The sequence below is a fragment of the Dermacentor variabilis genome, chromosome 5 (assembly GCF_050947875.1).
Source record: "Dermacentor variabilis isolate Ectoservices chromosome 5, ASM5094787v1, whole genome shotgun sequence".
NCBI classification, from domain to species: domain Eukaryota; kingdom Metazoa; phylum Arthropoda; class Arachnida; order Ixodida; family Ixodidae; genus Dermacentor; species Dermacentor variabilis.
In genome coordinates, this window is record NC_134572.1 from 16,783,467 (window position 1) to 16,804,221 (window position 20,755).

The 20,755-nt window shown below is 45.4% G+C and overlaps 1 protein-coding gene across 3 annotated transcripts in view; it reads right to left on the reverse strand.

Annotated features, from left to right (window-relative positions):
• Nucleotides 1–13,946, reverse strand: part of LOC142582307 (uncharacterized) — a 93,421-nt gene extending 79,475 nt beyond the window's left edge. For 2 of the 3 annotated variants that reach the window (XM_075691868.1, XM_075691866.1), the window contains exons 1-4: nt 13,776–13,881; nt 12,830–12,968; nt 7,954–8,105; nt 6,769–6,975 (exon numbers count right to left, since the gene is read on the reverse strand). In XM_075691868.1, coding sequence (XP_075547983.1) covers nt 6,769–6,975; nt 7,954–8,105; nt 12,830–12,947 — 477 coding nt within the window. In that variant the 5' untranslated portion in view covers nt 12,948–12,968; nt 13,776–13,881. The other variant, XM_075691867.1, reaches the window with a different exon arrangement.
• Between the last annotated feature and the right edge of the window lie 6,809 nt (nt 13,947–20,755).

Here is a 20,755-nt window from a genome sequence, read left to right on the forward strand (position 1 = left end):
GTTCTCAATGAAAATGTATTCTCCAATTTTGTGTTGTGTGCATGCTGCCACCTTCAGAAGTGCTAATGTGTACTCGGTTTGCAGCTTACAAGCAACATTCCGTATTTGCGTGAATATAATGCAATTTGTTTTCCTAAATTTCTGGCCTTAGAACATGCCTCGCATTTCATCCAGGTTCGTGGCAATTGTATAATGTGTCTGTCCGAAAAAGTACAGTGCGGCTTAACCGAGCCAAATGCTGCCTTACTACAGCAAAGCTCTTGAGTGTTACTTCCCCCACCATTGTGTCTGCATGCAGAAAAATGTCTCAAAGATAGTGCAATGCCAGGCCAACCCATGGCGGAGGTGACACAAACGTTAAACACTCCCAATACGTGGGCCAGTGCTGAAGATAGTACAATACCGGGCCAACCCGCGGCGGAAGCACGACCGATCCTCAACATAGTGAAATGCTGGGCCAACCCGCAGCGGAGGTGCAGTTCGCCATTAAGGAGCCCACATACACATCCTCGCTAGTCATCCTTCTTCACAGAGCGGAAGAGCATCGAGTTTTTATGATGCTTTGTCAGCACCTTGGTAATGTGCCTTCCTGCGCCGAGAACAGCAGAGGTCACTGGTGGTGCCAGACAAACTGCCCTGTGACCAGGGTTGCCAGGTCCAAAATGTGAAAAGTAGCCAACTTTGGCCACATACAGAAATGTAGCCAGAAAAGTAGCCACGTTATGGAAAAAACATTGCATTTTCATTTATTATGCAACTCTGAAGACATTATCACAGCGAACACTTAAAGCTGCTTTTAGTAAATGTAGGAACATACAAAAAATATTATGAAACGGGTATAAATGACTACAGCTAAGAGCGCTTTGATCAGCATGTAATATGACTAGAATATTATCACAAATCAGAATCACAGCTCCAGTTCAGGTGTAAATGTTTGAGTTAACCTTGGTACACATTTTTCGAAGGATGTCAAAGGTCGAGGCATGCTCGAGCGATCGCTTTCGCGATTATTTATGTGCGATTTTGCGTCTTGACATTGGACGCGTCGCAGGCCTTTTGCTATGCTCTGCAAAGTGAGATGCCCAGTCGCGCGAAATATCGCAAAAGTGATCATATTCCTGAATACAGCTGTATATTTTCAAGCTGGGAACACATAAATGGACCGACTACACCGAGAGCGCGCTGGCCAGACCGGCCGCTGACATGCTGGTAGCATGTTTACGTTTATCCCGTGCTCAGCTGTCCAAGTGTTCGATTTTGCAAACTTCGGGCAGCTTCTGGTTGTCTTAGGATCCCACCTCACGTTGACTTCCCATCAGGACCGGCACTAGCTGGCTGCTTTCTCGCTTCCAGCGGGCTGCCAGAACTCCGGAAATCGAAGAAGCCCAATGTGCGGAAGGACTGACGCGGAACGTCAATGTGAAGATGGAACACACTTGACGTCACCTGTGCGAAATCCTTTGCATGAAATGAAAGCGCTCGAGTCAGATTGACGATGATGATGGACCAGCTTGAAAAGATTTGAAGTGTCGTCATCGTGCGTTGGCCTAAATATTTGCTAATGCTGCTACTTAATATGAGCTACATAAGTTTCTATCCAATAAAATACAATAGTCAGGCTATTTCAAAAGTAGCCAAAAATGTAGCCAAGTAGCCAAGGCATTTCTTTCCCCACCAACAGCCTCAAAAAGTAGCCAATATGGCGCAAAGTAGCCAAATATGGCAACCCTGCCTGTGACAACGAGCATGGCCCACACATTTTGAGAGTGCAAAGATTTAGGTGGCCCTGTTCATAAAACACGAAACTGCAAAACAGTCTTGAGCCTCAGTAACGACAGTGGCACAGAAAAAGCGACACAATGAGTGACCAAATGGATTTCTCGGGAATACATAGGCCACACTCAAGCTGCAGCTGTTCTAAAGGCAAAGAGCGAGCAGCGTTGAAGCACTGTTCTGCCATTCTGACTTTGCGGAAAACTAGATTGTTATTCTGTGAATTGAAACAATCGTACCACTGGCACAAGAAAGAAATTTCCATCTTCACCTATGTTGCCACAAAAAGGAAAGCAACACATGTCTTTGGTGTCATAAGCTACGACATGCATCACAATGCAGCATGTGCCTGCTACGTCCTACGCAGAGTGCCCAAAATGTTAGATGAAAAAGCACCTATCTGCTATCACATCACCTATGTCAGTGATGGTGCAGTGAGTCCTTTTAGGGCCCCTCACCAGGCCCCATAGCAAATTTTGGTTATACGGTGAAAGTTGTTACGTGTCCCCTAGGGAGCGCTCTGCCGAAAAAATTTTTCAGGTCGGCTCATTAATACAGTCGACTCCCGATAATTCGAAGCCGCTTAATTGGAATTTTCGGTTAATTAGAAGTGAAGTGCTGGTCCCGTCAGTTTTGCATGTAATCCTATAGAAGAAATCGCTTGATAATTCGAAGTCCTCATCCAGTAATATTGTTTAATTGGAAGTTAATTTTCAGCCGGGATCCTCGAGGTGACCGTCATTCTTTGGTAGAATGTGCAATTTTTCAAGTGTTGCAACAGTTCCGTGCTCCGCGTTGGTGTCATCGCCACCGCAGCCGCCCACAACGCCATCCTTCTTGGAGCGGCGCGATTATTCATTGCTACGGCTGCCGTGGCCTCTGCGATCAACTCCGGCGGGAGGCGAAGCGGCTCCCGCCGGAGGCCACGCGCGGCTGCCGCGCGTGCCCGGAGTTGATCGCGGAGGCCACGCCGGTGCCATAAGTGCACGCAGCGCTGCATACTGGCAGTGGCGAGATTGTGCGAGATTAGTCTTGCAGCGTGCACAGCATATGTCGAGGCGTGTGTTTTGGTCGAGCGCCTTTGTGCGGGAAGCTCGGAGGTTAGGTTGTTCCACGAGTGATTCGGAATTGACTGTACCTAGTCGCGCAGTTTATAGCCATGGCAAACCGTGGCTCTTATCGCACGCTCGACCTGGCAACGAAAGTCAAGGTTTTGAAGGAAGTTGAGAAGGGAGGTGCCGCCAAACAAGACATAGCACGAAAGTACGGGATCAAGCTGAACACGCTCTCTAACTACATCAAGAACAAGCGCACAATAATGGATGCATTTGAGAACGACAAGTTCAAGACTTCTCGGAAGCGAATGCGCACCGGCGCTTACCCAGAGTTGGAGAAGGCTCTGCTGGTTTGGATTAGGGAGGCCAGGAGCAACAAACTTCCTCTCAGCGGAGACATCGTTGCGATGAAAGCCCGAACGCTTGCAGCAATGTTGGGGATCGATGACTTCGTTTCGTCAGGTGGATGGCTGATGCGCTTTAAAGATCGCCATGACCTGGCTTTCAAGAGCGTGTGTGGTGAAAAGGCGTCCGTTAACCAGGAAACATGCGCCACGTGGAAGGACGGAAAGCTGCGTGAATATCTCGCCAAATACAGACCGGAAGACATCTTCAATGCAGATGAGACTGCACTCTTCTATCGGCTTCTACCAGAGAAGACCCTGACATTCAAGGACGACGACTGTGCTGGGGGCAAACGCAGCAAGGAGAGAGTGTCGGTGCTGATCGCGGCAAACATGACTGGCACGGAACGATGTCTGTTACTTGTGATCGGGAAAGCCGCGAAGCCGAGATGTTTTAAAGGCGTGAAGACGCTGCCTGTGGATTATGAGGCGAACAAAAAAGCATGGATGACGGCCGAAATCTTCAAGAGCTGGATAAGCAAATTGGACCGCAAGTTTGCTGCTTCGAACCGCAAGGTGTTGTTCCTTGTCGATCACTGCAGTGCTCACGTGAATGTGCCAGCCTTGAGTGCAATACGCCTCTCATTTTTGCCTGCAAACACAACGGCTGTTTTGCAGCCAATGGACCAAGGCTTCATCAAGAATGTTAAAGTCCTGTACAGGCGGCACCTCCTCGAGCGCATGATTTTGTGTATGGATAGCTCCACAAAATACGAGGTGAGCCTGCTTAGTGCCATCCACATGTTGGCGCGAGCATGGGATCGTGTGAAGCAAGAAATAATCGCAAACTGCTTCAGGGCTTGTGGTTTTGTGGCAGCTTCTTCGGAGGATGCCTCTGAAATTTCAGCGGAGGAAGCGTCAACAAGCGAGCTTGACGGCACTGATGTTGGTGATGCTCTCGGGGACGTCAATTTTGAAGATTACATCGCCGTAGACAAGGCGGTCGAAACTTGCGGTGCGCTGACGGATAGCGAAATTGTAGAGATTATTCGGCCCCAGGAAGCGACCCAGGAAAGCGACGATGACGTTGAAGGCGAGCCACAACCTAAGGCTGCCGATGTAGCTGCAGGCCTCGCTCTTGCAGAGCGCTTCTTTGCCGCTGAAGCTAACGCGGAAGAAGCGTTCCGCCACATCTACAGCCTGCAGAACTTGCTTTTAGCAGCGTGATTCGGCTAGAAGAAGCAAAGCAAGATGACCGACTATTTTTCTTAGAGAAAATACTCGATTTCGCCACAAATAAAGTTCTGTTTTTTGTGTTTTGTGCTTAATTGGAAGTTCGTTTAATTCGAAGTTTTTTGCGGTCCCCGTGAACTTCGTATTAACGGGAGTCGACTGTAGCTGAGATAGAAATATTTCAGTGCCGCCAATCCATGATTTCAGCAGGCGAGCTCCACTGCATAGCAAGACTCTCTCCATTCGTCCCGTATAGCCTCCTCAAGCGAAATTCCTTCCCAGCGTTCTCCCATGTCGGACCTTGAGGATCGCGTGACGCATACGTCACGGGCCCCACCTTCACTTTTTATTTTTTTGCTTTCTTTTTTTTCGGCGATGCGCACTTCCGCTGGCAACGTTGCGCGTGAGCTGTTATCGTTTCACGCAGGGCACGATTTTGCGCACTATGCACAAGGACACATGACTAGCAGTATAATTCAGTGCTACACGAATACCGAGGCAGAACAAGCGGATCGCAGAGCACGATCACTCGCTGGAACACTGTAGAAAATGGCATAGTTTCGGTACCTGCGCACGTGACCCCACGACCATGGGAACAAGCAGATGAAGTGGAAGTACATCCCTCTTGCTTTGGTGCGAAGTAAAATAAAAACATGCAGACATTCCCTTGGTGTGTTTTATTATTTCTCTAAAATTCAATTCGTCAATTCAAGCAACAGATCACACAGATAACAAATGTTGTCTTGAATAATTCTCGAAGTCGCGTGTCATCATGAGCGGCGTCACACTGCGGACACCAGTATGTAGGTACACGAGCACGAGTACATCATCCAGCTTGGAGCACGGCAGCCATGAGAAGGAAAAACGGCGTTCGGTTTGAAATTTCAGATCTTTCCGCGGCGCACAGTGATGCAATACTTTGCAGACACGATCATTATCACGCAATGTATGCTTTGCGCTTGTTAGCTCAAAATGGCCAGACCTGGTGAGAGGCCCTTTAACATTAAGTAGCAACTGTATGAGGTGTGCCAAGCCAAGTACAAAGTTGGAAGGTGGTTATTTTCTGCTACTGGGCACGGAAGAAGCACCCGAGACGGTTTGGGCGGATTTGTTAAGCACCAAGCTTCCCTGCACAACCCGAGGTCTGGAAGTGCCGCCTCTATTCAAGCAGTACACAAGATGGTCTAACTTGCTTGATGCGCCTGCTGCAGCCATCAAGGAGTATCGTCAGCAGAAGTGAGTAGAGTAGAATTCAGTCATGGCATGAGTGGATGTTTGCTAAAGATCAGTCAAGTGGACATGTGCTGTCCATTGTGAGAACTGCCGCTAGCCAGCTGACGACGATTAAACTTTTTGACGTAATAACTGCTCACTCAATAAATTTTTCCAAGCACAAGTAGTGTCAAGTTTGTTCTCTCTTGCGTTGCGTCCCACAAAACAAAAGTAGAAAACATGCTCACTGTTCGCTGCACAATAAAAAAAAAACCAAATAAACCTTCCTTTATTTGTGGTAACCGTTGATTTTTCTTTATTTTATTCTTTTTTTAGAGAGTGAATGTTAAGAAACCGGAACGAGTCCTCAGGGCATTAAAACTAGCACATGCAACGTCTGCCAATTTGGCTTATTGTATTTTGTGAAAAAAGCAAATGAGGAAATATTGTACCCTTGTTGTGCATGGTATAAGCAGACTTCCATCAAATTTTTTTTTAATTGCAACCAGAGCTTTCTTGTCTTTTCTTCTTTTTTGAAAATGAGTTTTTTGGAAAAACTTGTTTATTCAACTATTTTTCTTATCTTGTATTTTTTGTAGGAACACTCTTTTGCAGGAATGTTGCAATGGAAATGGTCTATATTTGGCACTGCGTTCAAGTTTCAGTGTGAAATAAGCATACTAAAATGAGCAGGAAAGCTTTCAACTGAGCTTTTTCTAGTATGCACTGAATTCGACCATGAAGTAGTAAAATATTGCAGTAAGCAGTAGCAGGATACTCACTACCACCTTAAAATTTTGAGTGTGTGTGTGTGTGTGTGTGTGTGTATGTGTGTGTTTGTGTGCGCGTGCGTGTGTGCGCGCGCGTGCGTGCGTGCGCGCTTGCTTGCTAGGAACGCTTTGTGGGAATAAAATTACTGGTTCCATGCTGTTTGAATATGCCTACATAACACATAAATAAACCAGACAAAATAAGAATACAAAGTGGACATGCATGTCCGATCTCTTGTGGAATCCCCTGCTTGCCAGAACATTAGCTCCAGCAATATCCATTGTTTGAACACCGATCACTACAAGCCTTCATAGTTTTCCGATCCTCTGTATAGTGTGGGACAGTGCAAGGAAAGAGATAGAAAGCGAACAGTCCCTGACCTGAGGTCCAAGCAGCTTGAATAGTCTGTCAAGAGTGCGAGGCACCACTCCTGGGTCAGTGGGTGGACCCTGCATAGTGTACGTTTTGCCCCCAGCAGTGGGACCATATGCAAAGAGCAGCACATTGGCTCCATTCACGAAGGCATCCACTGGATTTCGCACAGCCTCCATAAACAGCTGCTCCTGGCTGCTGCCCTCTGGAAACACCTGTGCACATGAATGGGGAGAACATAAAGACGGAGCATGAGGAAACAAGGCCAAGAGTGGAGGCTTGTTTTTGAGGAATAACTGAATGAAAGCTTTAAAACACTGCACATGTTTCCCAAATGAAAAAGCTGACAATGGAGAGGAAAGACAAGCAAGAAGAATGCTGCTCTCTGTGCCACGTCTAACTCATCAGTTTTCACATTGGTAAATCCTCACCAAACAATCCACACTGCTGGGATAAAGGGTGCATGCTTGCACATAACTGTACAAACAGACATGACAGCAAAGAATACAAGACAAGGTGAAACCTGCCTGCCTTGCTGTCATGTTTTCTTTTGGACTGACAACAAAGTGGTACTTCACCAATTCAGCTTGGCCAGAGAAAGCCTGGCCAAGCTGAACATTCAACTGCTCCTAGAGCAATCAAAAGAGTCACGCGGCTTGAATTCTGCCAGGTCTAAGTTACGTTCCCAGGTCAAGCACAAGAGTACTGTCAAGCGCTCGATATTGACCAGCCGAATGTATAGTATGCTGCCAGAGAATTCAAAAGCTATCACTCAGGCTTACCAACAGGAAAGCCCAGTTAGCACAGTGGAGCTCATCACAAAGCATTGCCCAAGTTACTCTCAAAAGATAAAAATAGCTTATGCTTGAAAATGCACAGTGGCAGCAACAGAAGCACTTCAAGCCCATTGAGCCCCCAACTCATGACAAACAAATGTGCTATAACATCGACAACACTCAATACAGAAAATTTTGTGCAAGGTGCTAACAGTGGGAGACAGCAAAATCCTTGTGCTGGTTCGAATCAACTGATAGGCAAGACGTTCTACTGATATCAGTAAAACCTCAATTATTGAATTTTTCCCGAAATTAGAATATATGAACCAGACTGATTTTTTTTTAGCAACTTCATGCCTACATTCTGCCATTTGCAAACTTATTGTTCACTCGGCAGACACTGGTTGTGAAACCCACCTTTGTAAAAGTAAAGCGTTTTTGATGCTGATGTTCCAGAGTCGCAGTTGTGGACTCAACAGTTGTATCATCACATGGCTGGAATGCAGGATTTGTGAATGACCTGCCTCCAATTCTAGGTCGAATGCGTAAATAGACCTTCAACGCTGAGCCTGCAAATAAAAGCAGTGTTCCCATTGCATGCACCAACTCACAGTGGCCAACTTAGTTCAACACTTCATTTGCCTTGAAAACAATGCCCTTTCCCAACTTGATTATTTATTGAACATACCTTACAGGCCCCTTGACAGGGCATTGAGTAAGGGGGGTAATAAAAAGTACAAAGTAACTTGGCAGTGTACAACGTACGGCTCAAATTTGCAATTTAACACAAAGGAGAGGAATTGATAATGTGGTATGACGGTAAATACAAGGTTGGGCGGGAAAAAGGATAACACGAAGAGAAAAAAAATATTGGCTGGCATTATACATATGGCAAAACTGCACACAAGAACTATAAAGTATACCGATTACAATGACAACAGTAACAAGAAAAGAAACTACAACCAAAGATAGACTGACAAATATGCGGAATCTAGGTGCATGAACAGTTGGCAGGGTTTAAAGGACGCACAATGGTAGGGCATGATAAAAACGCAGGAAATAATGGCGTGCACAGTAATAACATTTATCAATATAAGAAATGCAGTCGGGCACAAAGTGGGATTCTGAAAAAACAAAAAATGACGTAATCTTTGGTCTTAAAGCTGTCAAAATAACAAATAAATAAATACATGGGTGGTATACAGAACATGGCACCGGATGTAAAACAAAATTGGATAAACTAGTGGCAAGTTTTTATTGTGAAAAGAAAGAGTGCAGGAGTTGACGGAAATTATAAATTATTATTTACGGCCCTGGATTAGAAGCAAGCCTCTTAAATTTAGCTGCCCTTTCTGAACCAGATCTTGAGAGTACTATGCGCACTGCTGCACAATTTCATGACGAGCAAGTCCAGAGCAACTTCCACATGCCTCTTAACCCTGTTGCAAACTGAGGAGAAAAGTTCAGCCACAAAGGAGCTCTGTCAACTTCAGTGGCCAATTAAGCTTTTTTTGGCAAAGTAGCATGTAACAAAGGGTAAGGCATTGCCTTTTATTTATTTAAATAATCGTGGCAGTTCTACAAATGGCAACGAAATAATGGCTGTCTTTTCATCACAACATGCATCTTAAGAGAAAGCTGTTGAATTGAAAGCTAGTTAGTGCATTAGAAGCCTTTTCAAATGAAACCCAGGCATAATAAACAAGAGTAATTGTTGAATCTAAAACGGGTAATATACAAGTCTGCATGCCACGAATCAAGTAGTCCTGCACCGTGTATGCTACCAAGAGCTTGCATGTCACCTGCACTGGCCTCACATCAAGTTGAAGAGCACAATGCAAGGCACACTCGCTGCACTGTCAAAATGAGGGCAAAAGTGTTGCACTGTCTGAGCTAGCGTAGAGAACACAGCCAAATCGAAGAAACTACGTGTGATACTGGGCTCAATACAAAATGGGCAACTGCACAACATAAAGATTAAAGGAGCCCTGAAAAACTTAACCCAAGAAAATTTTGATGATTTGCAGACTAGGCTCGTGTGAACGTGAGCTAAATATGATTGCACTGCATGCAGCGGCACAGGGATATCACAATGTCGTGTCAAAAACAGTGCAAAATTGCTTACTCTCTCGTTTGCAGTGTAGTGAACAGCTACATTACATCAGTCAAGCAGGCACAACAGGTATTGGCGGATTTTGCGATTGCGAGTAAATTCTCAGTAATACTATAATAGTTCATATTGAGTTAAATGAAGAATACATGTTTGCGATCTCAAAGAGACTAGAAAAATATCTTTGCAGTTCTGGTCCATATACATCTGTTATATGTAGGTGCCTCTGTAAAGCATGCCATCCATGATAGCATTGGCGTGCTGTGTTGCATGGATACCATGGCCAAAATGCTGCAACAAGCCCTCTCATTGGCGAGATGATCAGACAACTGCATGCGCTGACTGGTCTCTAAGCAACATAGGTTCAGGAAACCAAGCACCCATCTCATCTCGCTAGAGTGTCTTACACATCTGAACCTCAAGTAGCATCAAAAATAATAAAACGTAAGTGTTCAACTTTCGCTCGGGGCCTTGCCCCCCTGTGAGCTTCCAGTGCGCCAGTGGAGACAGAAAGAGAGAAAGCCATGCATCGGTGTGATAACTATCTTCACTTATACTTGAAGGATTCAAAAACATTTTTTCAGCAGGCGATTTTTGAGGTGATGTTCTTTAATAGTAAGGCCATTCTTTGAGCACCTAGAAAAGCTTTTCAGGGCCCCTTTCAGGCCTGCAGAACGAAAAAGTCCAAAGTGCAGAGAAAACAAAAACAAAGAACTGAACACTCCCATTCAGTAAGGATAACGCTCTTAGACAAAAGCACTCTTAAAGGGACACTAAAGAGAAATAATTTGAGCTGTGTTAGTAAATTATCCTCCCACAATAACAAAACAGCCACTCTTAGGGGGACAAGATGCATGGCAAGCCTGAAAAGACAAGAATGAAATGGGTGACATCGCCACCTTGAAAATTCCCAGCCCTGCTAGCCGCAACGTCTCCTCAGGCATAGTTAAAATTTTATCAGTAATGTGTTGCTTTGTTTTCCAAATGAGCAAATACTGAACTCAAGTTTCAAGAACTATTACTGAAGCACAATGGCCGAAAAGGCAAAAAAATAATTTGCAATCCATGATGTCACACTGATTTACTGGCCCTGGCGTTTTGGCACAAAACTCTGAAATCAAAGTTTGACCATCATTTCTTCTTCTAATAATCAGCCTATTACCATGAAATCAGCAAAACTAGAGCAAGAATACTTGATCAATCTAAACTGATTCAGTGTTTCTCTTTAAGTATCCCTTCAATAGCTGATGCTGTAAGATGAACAGTATAAAGCAATCAACTATTCACTTCGGTGCAGTTGCGCAGAATTGATAATCTAATAAGGCTGATTTTGTCCTCTTTTGACCAGGAATCTCATTAACCCTTTCTGTACTGCAGAAAGTGACATAAGTGCTACATTTCTGAGCAATATACAAAAATGTGGCTTCACGATGACTGCATTAAGGGTTAAAGGCAAGTATGAAGTAGAAATGCAACTGTGGGTTGCTATTTGCAAATGTTTTCCACTGCTAGTGCTGCTACATGAGAAAGTTCAAATTTTAGCCAGCAGAAAGGACCCACACATAGGGCATAATTAAAAGCTCACACCAGTTTGGCGAAGTGTACTTGGAATGCTTGAAAGTATGCAAAAGTTTTCTGCACTAATTAGCATTTAGTGTGGCTACTGCAGTCAACACAGGGAATACGACATGCATATCCTATCTAACCTTAAGGGCCCATAACTGAAGGAGAAAGTGGGGCCATACAAAATACAAAAAGAACAGAATAATGCCAGGTGCTTCATAACTGCTCTCCTAGTGCAAGATGGAATATCACACTTTTTTCCGAGTCTTCCAAGCTGCATCAATTTTGAATAAAAAGTAATGTTTTAGATACATCGACCATATCAGCCAAGGGTGCACAGTGTATCTTTGGTTGCATTTACATGTGTGCAACTATATGCTGCATGCATTTTGCTGCAACATGGCACGCACAGGGCAACTCAAGAAATGACAGGGCTTTCCTGGGGAAACTATAAGGCCTTGAAAGGGATTGCACTAAAACTAAACTTTTAACACGATAGCATTAAGTGTCCCATGGAGGAAATCCAGTGTTGGCGTTGTCCATCAGAAAAAATCATCCCAAGCCATAACCACGCAGGCCCTCCACGTCGTGAATGGGCGTTACTAAACTAATAGAATTGCTCTGAGTAAAATGCATCAGAACATTTGTAAAGTCCAACTTACACACAACCTCCAAACATGATAGCACGATATTGTTATTTTAATATAGGAGAAGATAATTTGAATATACGAGAAAACAGTTTTGTTATGCGGAAACTCAAACACAAACCCCCTTTTCCTTGCTTATGGGGGTATGAGCCATTGCTCTGCCCTGCATTGCTGCCAGGATCAGCTCGCCATTGTTTTCTATCGCCGTGTCACAGAATATCCAGTGTCAGTGTCAACAGGGCCTGGTAACGCTATCGCCTTCCACTCTTAAAGGCAAAGCTTAAGTGCCCTCCAAGTATTTTTGCTGTTGTACTGGAGAAACATACTACTAGTGGTGCTGAAATAACACGTCTAAACATGTGGCCTGTAGAACCACTGAGAGGTATCAAGCCTATGACAAGAACCAACAAAATGATAGGATGTGGATGAGATAAAATTAAATCAAAGTGGTGCTCCAATTTATCTCCAATTAACATCTCAACAACCTGCTTTCTCACAACTCAGTTTTTTTAACCTGAGTACATATACTGCTCCATCTGCTAGGAAGCACGTATATGTGCTGCATGGCTGCCATGAACACTGTACATGACCAGCCTGCCACAAGTTGTCAAATAGCAAGCATTAAATCTTCCGCACACATTTATGACAAAAGGTCACACTGCTTAGTGCTGGAATATTGTACTGATATGCCAGCCTTACCATTGTGGAACAGTGTGCAGAACGAGCTCACAAAGTGTCATTTTTCACTTGACAATATTCAGCGCTGAATGTGTAGTCTTTTTTCCATCTTATGTTATACCACTAAGTACCTACCTACAGACTGATAGGAGCACCGTTTCCGCCCAAGCTGCCATTTACACCTGCCGTTACGCTCCGAATAAGGTAACAGTGCGAGATGCACATTTATGAAGCTGAATCAAGCGCCACATTAAACAGCCAAAATGAAATTTCAGGAGCAAAAGTGAAGACTCACTTGCAGCAAGGTTGGCATCAAGTTGTTTACACACTGTCTCCACTGGTGGCAGAAGTTCCGCGCTTGCCGACTGAGCAGACTCCGCCGAACCCGTGTAGGGTCTTCCCGGCCTTTCCATGGCTGTGCAAGTCCACACAAGCTGCAAGAAAACATCTCAATTATGTCAGCATTACGTTGTCGCTGCGCTTGCCAGTATTGCAGTCCTTGTGTATGGGACGAAAAAGAAAGAAGCATATTTTGCAAGCAAGCGGCGTGTGCAAGCAATGTGTATTGGAGGGCTTATTTGAAGCGAAGACTTCTTCCCTGCACTGAGTGGCAGGCTTGCAGGTGCAAGGGTCCTGCCTAGCACACCACTGAACGCAGACTCGCTCTTATGCAAAATTAAAATTCTTTGCCTCATCGCCGAACTTTGCGGGTGCACGCTGTTTTGCACAGTGAGCTAGTCTCGGAGAATGCAGAGACCGAGGCGGAGCAGCCAAGTGTGGTTTAGAACGAAAGCGAATGCTGGTTTGTAAACGCGAAGTGTACCGGCGTCGATAAGCAGCGAAGAATAGCTTGGAACACGAGCAATTGAACCTGACCGTGTCATTTACAGTTCATAGAAATACTCTGAGAAAAATTTCGTGCAGGACCAGTTCGGTTCGGCGAGTAGTACGTGCGACATACTCTGCTTCCTGCCGGTCGTGTCTGCGACGTCAGTCCGCCCAAAGTTTACGTTGAGCGAGGCGTATCTCGGTGAAAACGCGTCCGACTTCGTCGCGAGCTAAAAATGTTCAGGAATGGCGGCTAAACTAGAACAGCGTTTCTAGCAAACACCACAGAAAGCTTAGCTTAAACGGCCTCCCACAGTGCATGGGTTCTGCTTAATTTTTTAGTACAAAGAAAAGTGGAAGTTGGGAACCGACAAGCACCACAACGGTTGCGCCGAGGGTTCGAGACCACTTACTTTTATTAGGGCGACGGCAGTTTCAGTATCACAGGCAACTTGTGAAAGGAACAACGACAGTCAGTGACAATAGCAATGTAGGCAATGTCGGTTAAACAGCTTGAATCTCGTGCTTACCGTTTATAAAATGCCACGTGACCTGCAGAGCCAAGTTTGATTGGTCTTATTGGTCCCAATTTTTTTTTCTCCATAATTGGCCCCAGAGCTGCGTAAGATAACTCTGGCAAATATTTAAAAAAATATATATGCTACAGGAACTGCAAGTCAACAGTTATCTAAAAGCCTCTAAATTAAAAGAAGTGGTGTCCAAATCCATCACCTAGCGACGAATCTCTCCGAGCAAGAAAATTGAATCTCGAAGGCCATACTTTCTTTTGACTGGGTTGACTGCATGCGGTGAAAGCGGTTGAGACTTCCCCGCTAAAGAAAGGAAAAGGATAGGGCGAGCATGGAGGAAAGAAATAAAATGGTAGAGGCTTTGACTATGCCTTGACGTAACGTTTTTGAAGCCGGAAATGCAGGCGCGTTGGTGTGCCATCTCCCTTTGCGCCTCCAATCAGCACGCCGGAGAAGTTAGGCGCGAGCTTTGAACTTACGAGCTGCCAGAACCGGCCGGAACTGTGTGCTGCTTACGCGCGTCAGAACAAAGCCTACGAAATTTCCGTAAGAGCTTTAGTGCAGCAGACGCACTCCTGGGCACGTTGAAGATGACGAAGACCCGCGCCGTGATTACTTGAGTGTGTCTGTTGCTGACTGACACTCGCTCTCACAGACCCAAAACATCTTTCAAGCTAGTAGTACACAACGCTCCGAAGTCAGCGCTTCTCGCGAACAACATCTTCTCCGAGAAAGACACGGGCCCAAAAAACTACAAAGGTGCGTTCCAGGGAGAGTGGCCGACTTCGTGCCCTCAACGCACACCCACATTGCCACGGACACAACGGACAAGCTCCGCCGGTCTTGCACTGACGCTGTTGGCAACCGCCTGCTTTGCAGTGTTGCTGCCCTCCACTGCTCAAGCACAACATCTGCAAGCTTGGAGTGACGCCTGTCACCAGCAAAAGATGCCGAGAGCGAGCGGGGCTATACTAATCCAGGTACAACCAAATTAGGAAGGCCCACAAAGCTTCAACAAGACACTCCCTCACCAGATCAGGAATTGGCCACACTGGTGCAGTATTCGGCCACCCCCTCCCACATGGCTCACTCAATTACCCAATAGCCCTCAGTCCCCAGCAGCTGTGGAGCACCTGAGCAAGGCGGCGGTCAGACGCGTAACGCAGCAGAGGGTGCTAAGAATCTCTGGGTCCGGACAGGCCGCCACTGGAAACTGACCCTTACTTGCAACTTTTAACACCCGAACTCTCTCGAGTGAGGCCAGCTTAGCAGGACTCTTTGAGGAATTATCAGACATTGTTTGGGACATCATCGGCCTTAGCGAGATTAGAACTGGTGAGGCTTATACATTGCTGAATAACGGACATGTCCTCTGCTATAGAGGTCGCCTAGATAAGAAGCAATACGGGATAGGATTCCTAATCCATAAGGACAAAGCGGGCAACATTGACGAATTATACAGCATTAATGAGAGGGTAGCTGTAGTCGTAATCATACTTAATAAGAGGTATAAATTAAAGGTAGTACGAGCCTACGCTTAAACATGCAGTCACGATGATGAGGAAGTAGATCAGTTTTATAAAGATGCTGAATTAGCGATGAGAAAAGTGCAAACTCAGTATACTGTAGAAATAAGCGACTTCAATGCAAAAGTGGGGGAAAGCAGGCTGGTGAACAAGCAATTGGAAACCATGGCGTCGATTCTAAGAACGCTAGAGCAGAGATGCTGGTAGAATTCGCAGAAAGGAATAAGCTTCGAATAATGAGCACCTTTTTCAGGAAGTGTAGCAACAGAAAGTTGACCTGGAAAAGCCCTAATGGTGAAACAAGAAATGAAATTGACTTCGTACTTTCTGCCTGTCCCAGCAGAGCGCAGGATGTAGAAGTGATAGGTAAGGTACAGTGCAGTGATCATAGGTTAGTGAGGGCTAGGATTCACCTAAATTTGAAGAGAGAAAGAGCAAAATTGGTCAAGAAGAAACAGGTCAACCTAGAGGCAGTAAGGGTAAAAGCAGGCAAAGTCAGGCTGGTACTTGCAAACAAATATGCAGCCTTAGAACAGAGAGATGATGAAGACATCGAGCTAATGAATGAAACAGTAACTAGGTTCTTCAGAGGCAGTAATTGAAATGGGAGGCAAGGCACCAAGGCAACCAGTAGGCAAGCTCATCCAAGTAACAAAGGACCTAATAAAGAAACGACAAAAAATGAAAGTGTCCAACTCAAGAGATAGGATAGAATTCGCAGAACTGTCAAAAGTGATCGATAAGGCGAAAATAAGGGATATTCGAAACTATAACGTCAGAAAGACTGAAGAAGCCGTAAAAAATGGAGCAGCCTGAAATCAGTGAGAAAGAAACTTGACATAGGACAAACCAAGATGTATGCACTGAAAGCTAAGCAGGGTAATACCATCAGCAATCTCGAAGATATAGTAAAAGCAGCGGAATAATTCTATACTGACCTGTACAGTACCCAGAGGAGTCAGGATACCTCAATTAGAAACAGTAATGAACAGGATACAGGAACTCCTCCAATAACTAGCGATGAGGTCAGAAGGGCCTTGCAAGACATGAAACGAGGAAGAGCGGCAGGAGAAGATGGAATAACAGTCGATTTAATCAAAGATGGAGGAGACATAATGCTTGAAAAACTGGCGGCTCCTTATACGAAGTGTCTATCGAGTGCAAAGGTCCCAGAAAACTGGAAGAATGCAAACATTATACTAATCCACAAAAAGGGAGACGTTAAAGAATTGAAAAATTATAGGCCCATTAGCTTACTCCCAGCATTATATAAAATATTTAGCAAAATATTCTCCAATAGAATAAGTGCAACACTAAACTTTAGTCAACCAAGGGAACAGGCGGGCTTCAGGAAGGGATACTCTGCAATGGATCCGATCAATCTCATTAATCAGGTTACCGAGAAATCCGCAGAGTATAAGAAGCATTTCTATATGGCTTTCATAGATTACGAAAAGGCATTTGATTCAGTAGATATACCAACAGTCATAGCGGCATTACGTAATCAAGGAGTACAGAACGCTTACGTAAATACCTTGGAAAATATCTACAGAGGTTCTACAGCTACCTTAATTCTACACAAGAAAAGCAGGAAGATACCTATAAATAAAGGGGTCAGACAGGGAGACAGTCTCTCTAATGGTACTCGTTGCATGCATAGAAGAAGTATTCAAGCCATTAAACTGGGAACGCTTAGGAGTAAAGATCGACGGTGAATATCTCAGCAACTTTCCGTTTGCCGATGACATTGTTTTATTCAGCAACAATGCAGACGAGTTACAACAAATGATTGAGGACCTTAACAGAGAGAGTGTAGGAGTGGGGTTGAAGATTAATATGCAGAAGATAAAGATAATGATAAATAGCCGGGCAAAGGAACAAGAGTTCAGGATCGCCAGTCGGCCTCTAGAGTCTGTGAAGGAGTACGTTTACCTAAATCAATTAATCACAAAAAACCCTGATCATGAGGAGGAAATTAACAGAAGAATAAAAATGGGTTGGATCGCATACGGCAGACATTGCCAGCTCCTAACTGGAAGCTTACCATTATCGTTACACATAACCTACAAACATAATAGCGCGGGACTGTATTTTTAATATAGAAATTATATTTCTCTTACGCGGAGACTCAAACACAAATCCCTTTTACAACTGCCGTTTGAGTCCTGTCTTAGAGCGGGGCGCCCCACTCGGTTTTTTACAAGAAGATCCAGATGGCGCTCGCTTCCGCGGAAGCGGCAGTGCCCGCCGTGCGGGGGAAAGAGAAAAAGAACCAGAAAGCTCGGCTCCGTGCATAGCGTATGCCGCCAGCCACGCCGTGCCGCCAGCGTTTGCAGGTGAATATTACGCTTACATGAGCCGAATTTGTCGGGAAGCGTGAGAAGCAGTCAGGGATCATTGAATGCTGTTGCGTTCCACTTTTAAAGGGACCCTGAAACGAGTTTGACACTTTTGTACAAACGAACCGAGACGTTAGAGTAGGTCCTTCTGATCAATTATTGACGCATCTAAGTGCTCTGCGTCAAGCATGTAATTTATTATAAGGTTTTAAATATGTACATCGCTGCCGATGGCAGCACACTGCTTGGCTGAATTTTCATGGCGCCCCTACCCTTTTGACGTAAATTGCCCTACTGACGTCAGTAGGGCGAGCTATCCGATTGGCTGCCCAGGGCGCGTCATCGATAATTTTTCTAAAAGGGGGAGAGCAGGGGCACATTATGGAGGAGCAGCTCACTTAGCGTACTTCTGTGAGCTTCACACGGATCACCTCCCCAGATTTGCGGCTCTCCATCTTTCAAGGTGCCGCTTAGTTCGCACTGCCGCTTCCCTGTTAACCTCCCCATCATCGCCATCAAAGCCTAGTGCAACATGTACGGGATTGTCTCTTAGTCACTGGGGCTCAATTTTCTTGCACTGTATCCCAATGTGCTGCATAGTTTTGTCAGCCCCACCACATACGCGACACATCACATCCGGCTGCTCACTATCAATCCTACTTTGGCGTTGCAGTGTGCGCAGTGCCCCAGCTCGTGCCTCGAAGAGCAGGCAGCTCACAAGGCTATTGTCAAAGATTCGCACCGCACCTATGGTTCCGTTGTGTCGGCCATATAGAGTCAATGTGGTCTTTTCGTTAATCGCTTGTAGCCACAGCGCCTCTTCCTTTTCCTTGACGCGGTCGCGTACCTCCTGGATATAGTGCTTCACTGAGTCCGCCTACATGCTGTGAAGAACCCATATTTCTTCTCAAGGCGGTACATGCGGTTCGTCGAGTCGGTGCGCATACATGTGGCTGTCAAGTATTCGAAGACCTGCCTGGCCAATCGCTCCTTCCACATAAAATGCAGGCGGCAACGGTAGGTAAGTTTGTTTGCCGCCTCATGTGCTTCGAAGGTGGATCACCCGAAGTCCCCCTGGACTGCCTTGTTGGCTACCGTCCCGTGTGATCCCAAAGCAGCGCGGCCGACCTCCCGCTGGCGTTGCTTCAACCATTCCCTAGTTTCATGTGACAAGCAGACAGTGGCATTGTAAAACGTCAGCGCGGGCACATTTACAAGTTTCCACGTGCCGCGGATCATAAGGTATCGGTTGAAGCCCCACAGGCTACTGCGCTCGAGAACACATTGTGCCCGCAGAGCCGTCCGTCTTATGTTGTCCTCGTGCCGTCTATAGGCGGCGTGCACGCCGATGGCCGCGCCACTGGTGGCGGCCTTGCGCGGAACGCACGGGAGAGGAGCGAGCCGCGCGCCGTAGCACGCCGTAGTTTGTTGCGTCGCTGATAGTGCTTCTCCGTCTTGTTTGTGTTTTGAGAGCAAAATAGGCAACACCCTTCGCATGTGTGGGATGGCCAAAGCTTCCGAAGAATGTCGAAGAAGAATTGTTGCAGGGTGGGGGGCTCAAATACCGGCGAAAACGTGCCGGCGATAGGGTTCTAATTATTCCCCGCAAAGCCTCATCAGCAGGAGCAACGGTGGCAATCGTCGCTTCGGCGCCAAATTTCTTGTTCTCATCCTTTCCTTCGTTGCTTCGTTTTTTTTTCTTTTTTATTATTATTTTTTTACTCGATTGTAGTTAGACGCGTAAGCGACGAAGTCCTTCTGCAGTGCAGCATGTGGTTTAAAGGCATTTCGCTAAAGTTCGGAGTGCCGTTTGCCGCTTATATTGTTTTCCGCTTCTTTACCGCGTTGGGCTAGCTAGGCAGCACGACTGCATGAGCGCATTGTGTTGTATGTTAAAGCTACAGAAGTTTGCAAGAACTGAAATTGTTAGTTTTATGTGGCCCGGTAAATCCTCGCACCAGCTGTCGCGCGCTTCATGTTTTTACATCTATTTTATGCGTGGCTTCGCACATGTTTAACTGTTGCTAGTTGCTTCATGCATAACTCTTGATTGTTTTGAGCTGCGAGGTTTTCACCCTGCCTCGTTTGTAAAGGGCATAAATCACGCTGTGTCTTATCGGAATGACACCAAGCAAGTGCTTCTTTAACAGCTTTATTCATTTCGCCCGAGGGCATCTTAGATATCGTGGTTTTTTGGGAAATGTGTTTAGAAAATAGGTAGCTCAGGGCGAGAATTGCTAATAGTTGCTGCATATGGTATTTTGTTCCATTTTTCGCTGATCCATTTCTCGCTGAATAGTTCGCGTCACGTTTGGTAAGTCATCACACCTTGATGCTGTCTGAGCAGACTTAACACGCCGAGTGATTTGTTTGTTTCACAACGTAGTCGCTTCTTGCAAGTGAATTTTGTACTCAACTAAATTATTTCTTATTATGCTTACACCGCATAGGACTAAACCCGGCCTTGCCGCCAGCGCTGGATCTAATTTGACTGGCGCTGCTCTGCCTTTAAATATATCATGTGGCACCTCTCTCTAGTAACATTTAAAAAAAGTACTGCAACGTTAGACTATAACTTTGTACGTTTCCAAGCAGCTCCCTTAGGGAATTTAAAATTGCAAAAACTGCAGCGCGAACGGCAGTTCATCGGCGGTACAGCGCTAACACGCGCTTTTATTAACCCGTGCGTTTGGTGGCTTCGTTGACTATAGTGTACGCGTTTTTATCAATAAATTCGCAATTATTCTTCTTCAGGCGACTTTCACTACCCTTATTCGGCGGCGTCACATGTATTCATCGGCAGAAAAATCACAACGGCATATGCAGACATCGCACCGTGCGGATTTGTTATCTAAGCCTGCACTAACGACGGGTGCTTATTATTGAGGTACAGAAGCAGCATTACGGCAAGGGTAGAATTAAAAAAAAAACACGGTCGAGACATCGCATTAGTCAACAAAATTTGTCGGCTAGTTTACATGAGCTCCACTTCATGTAA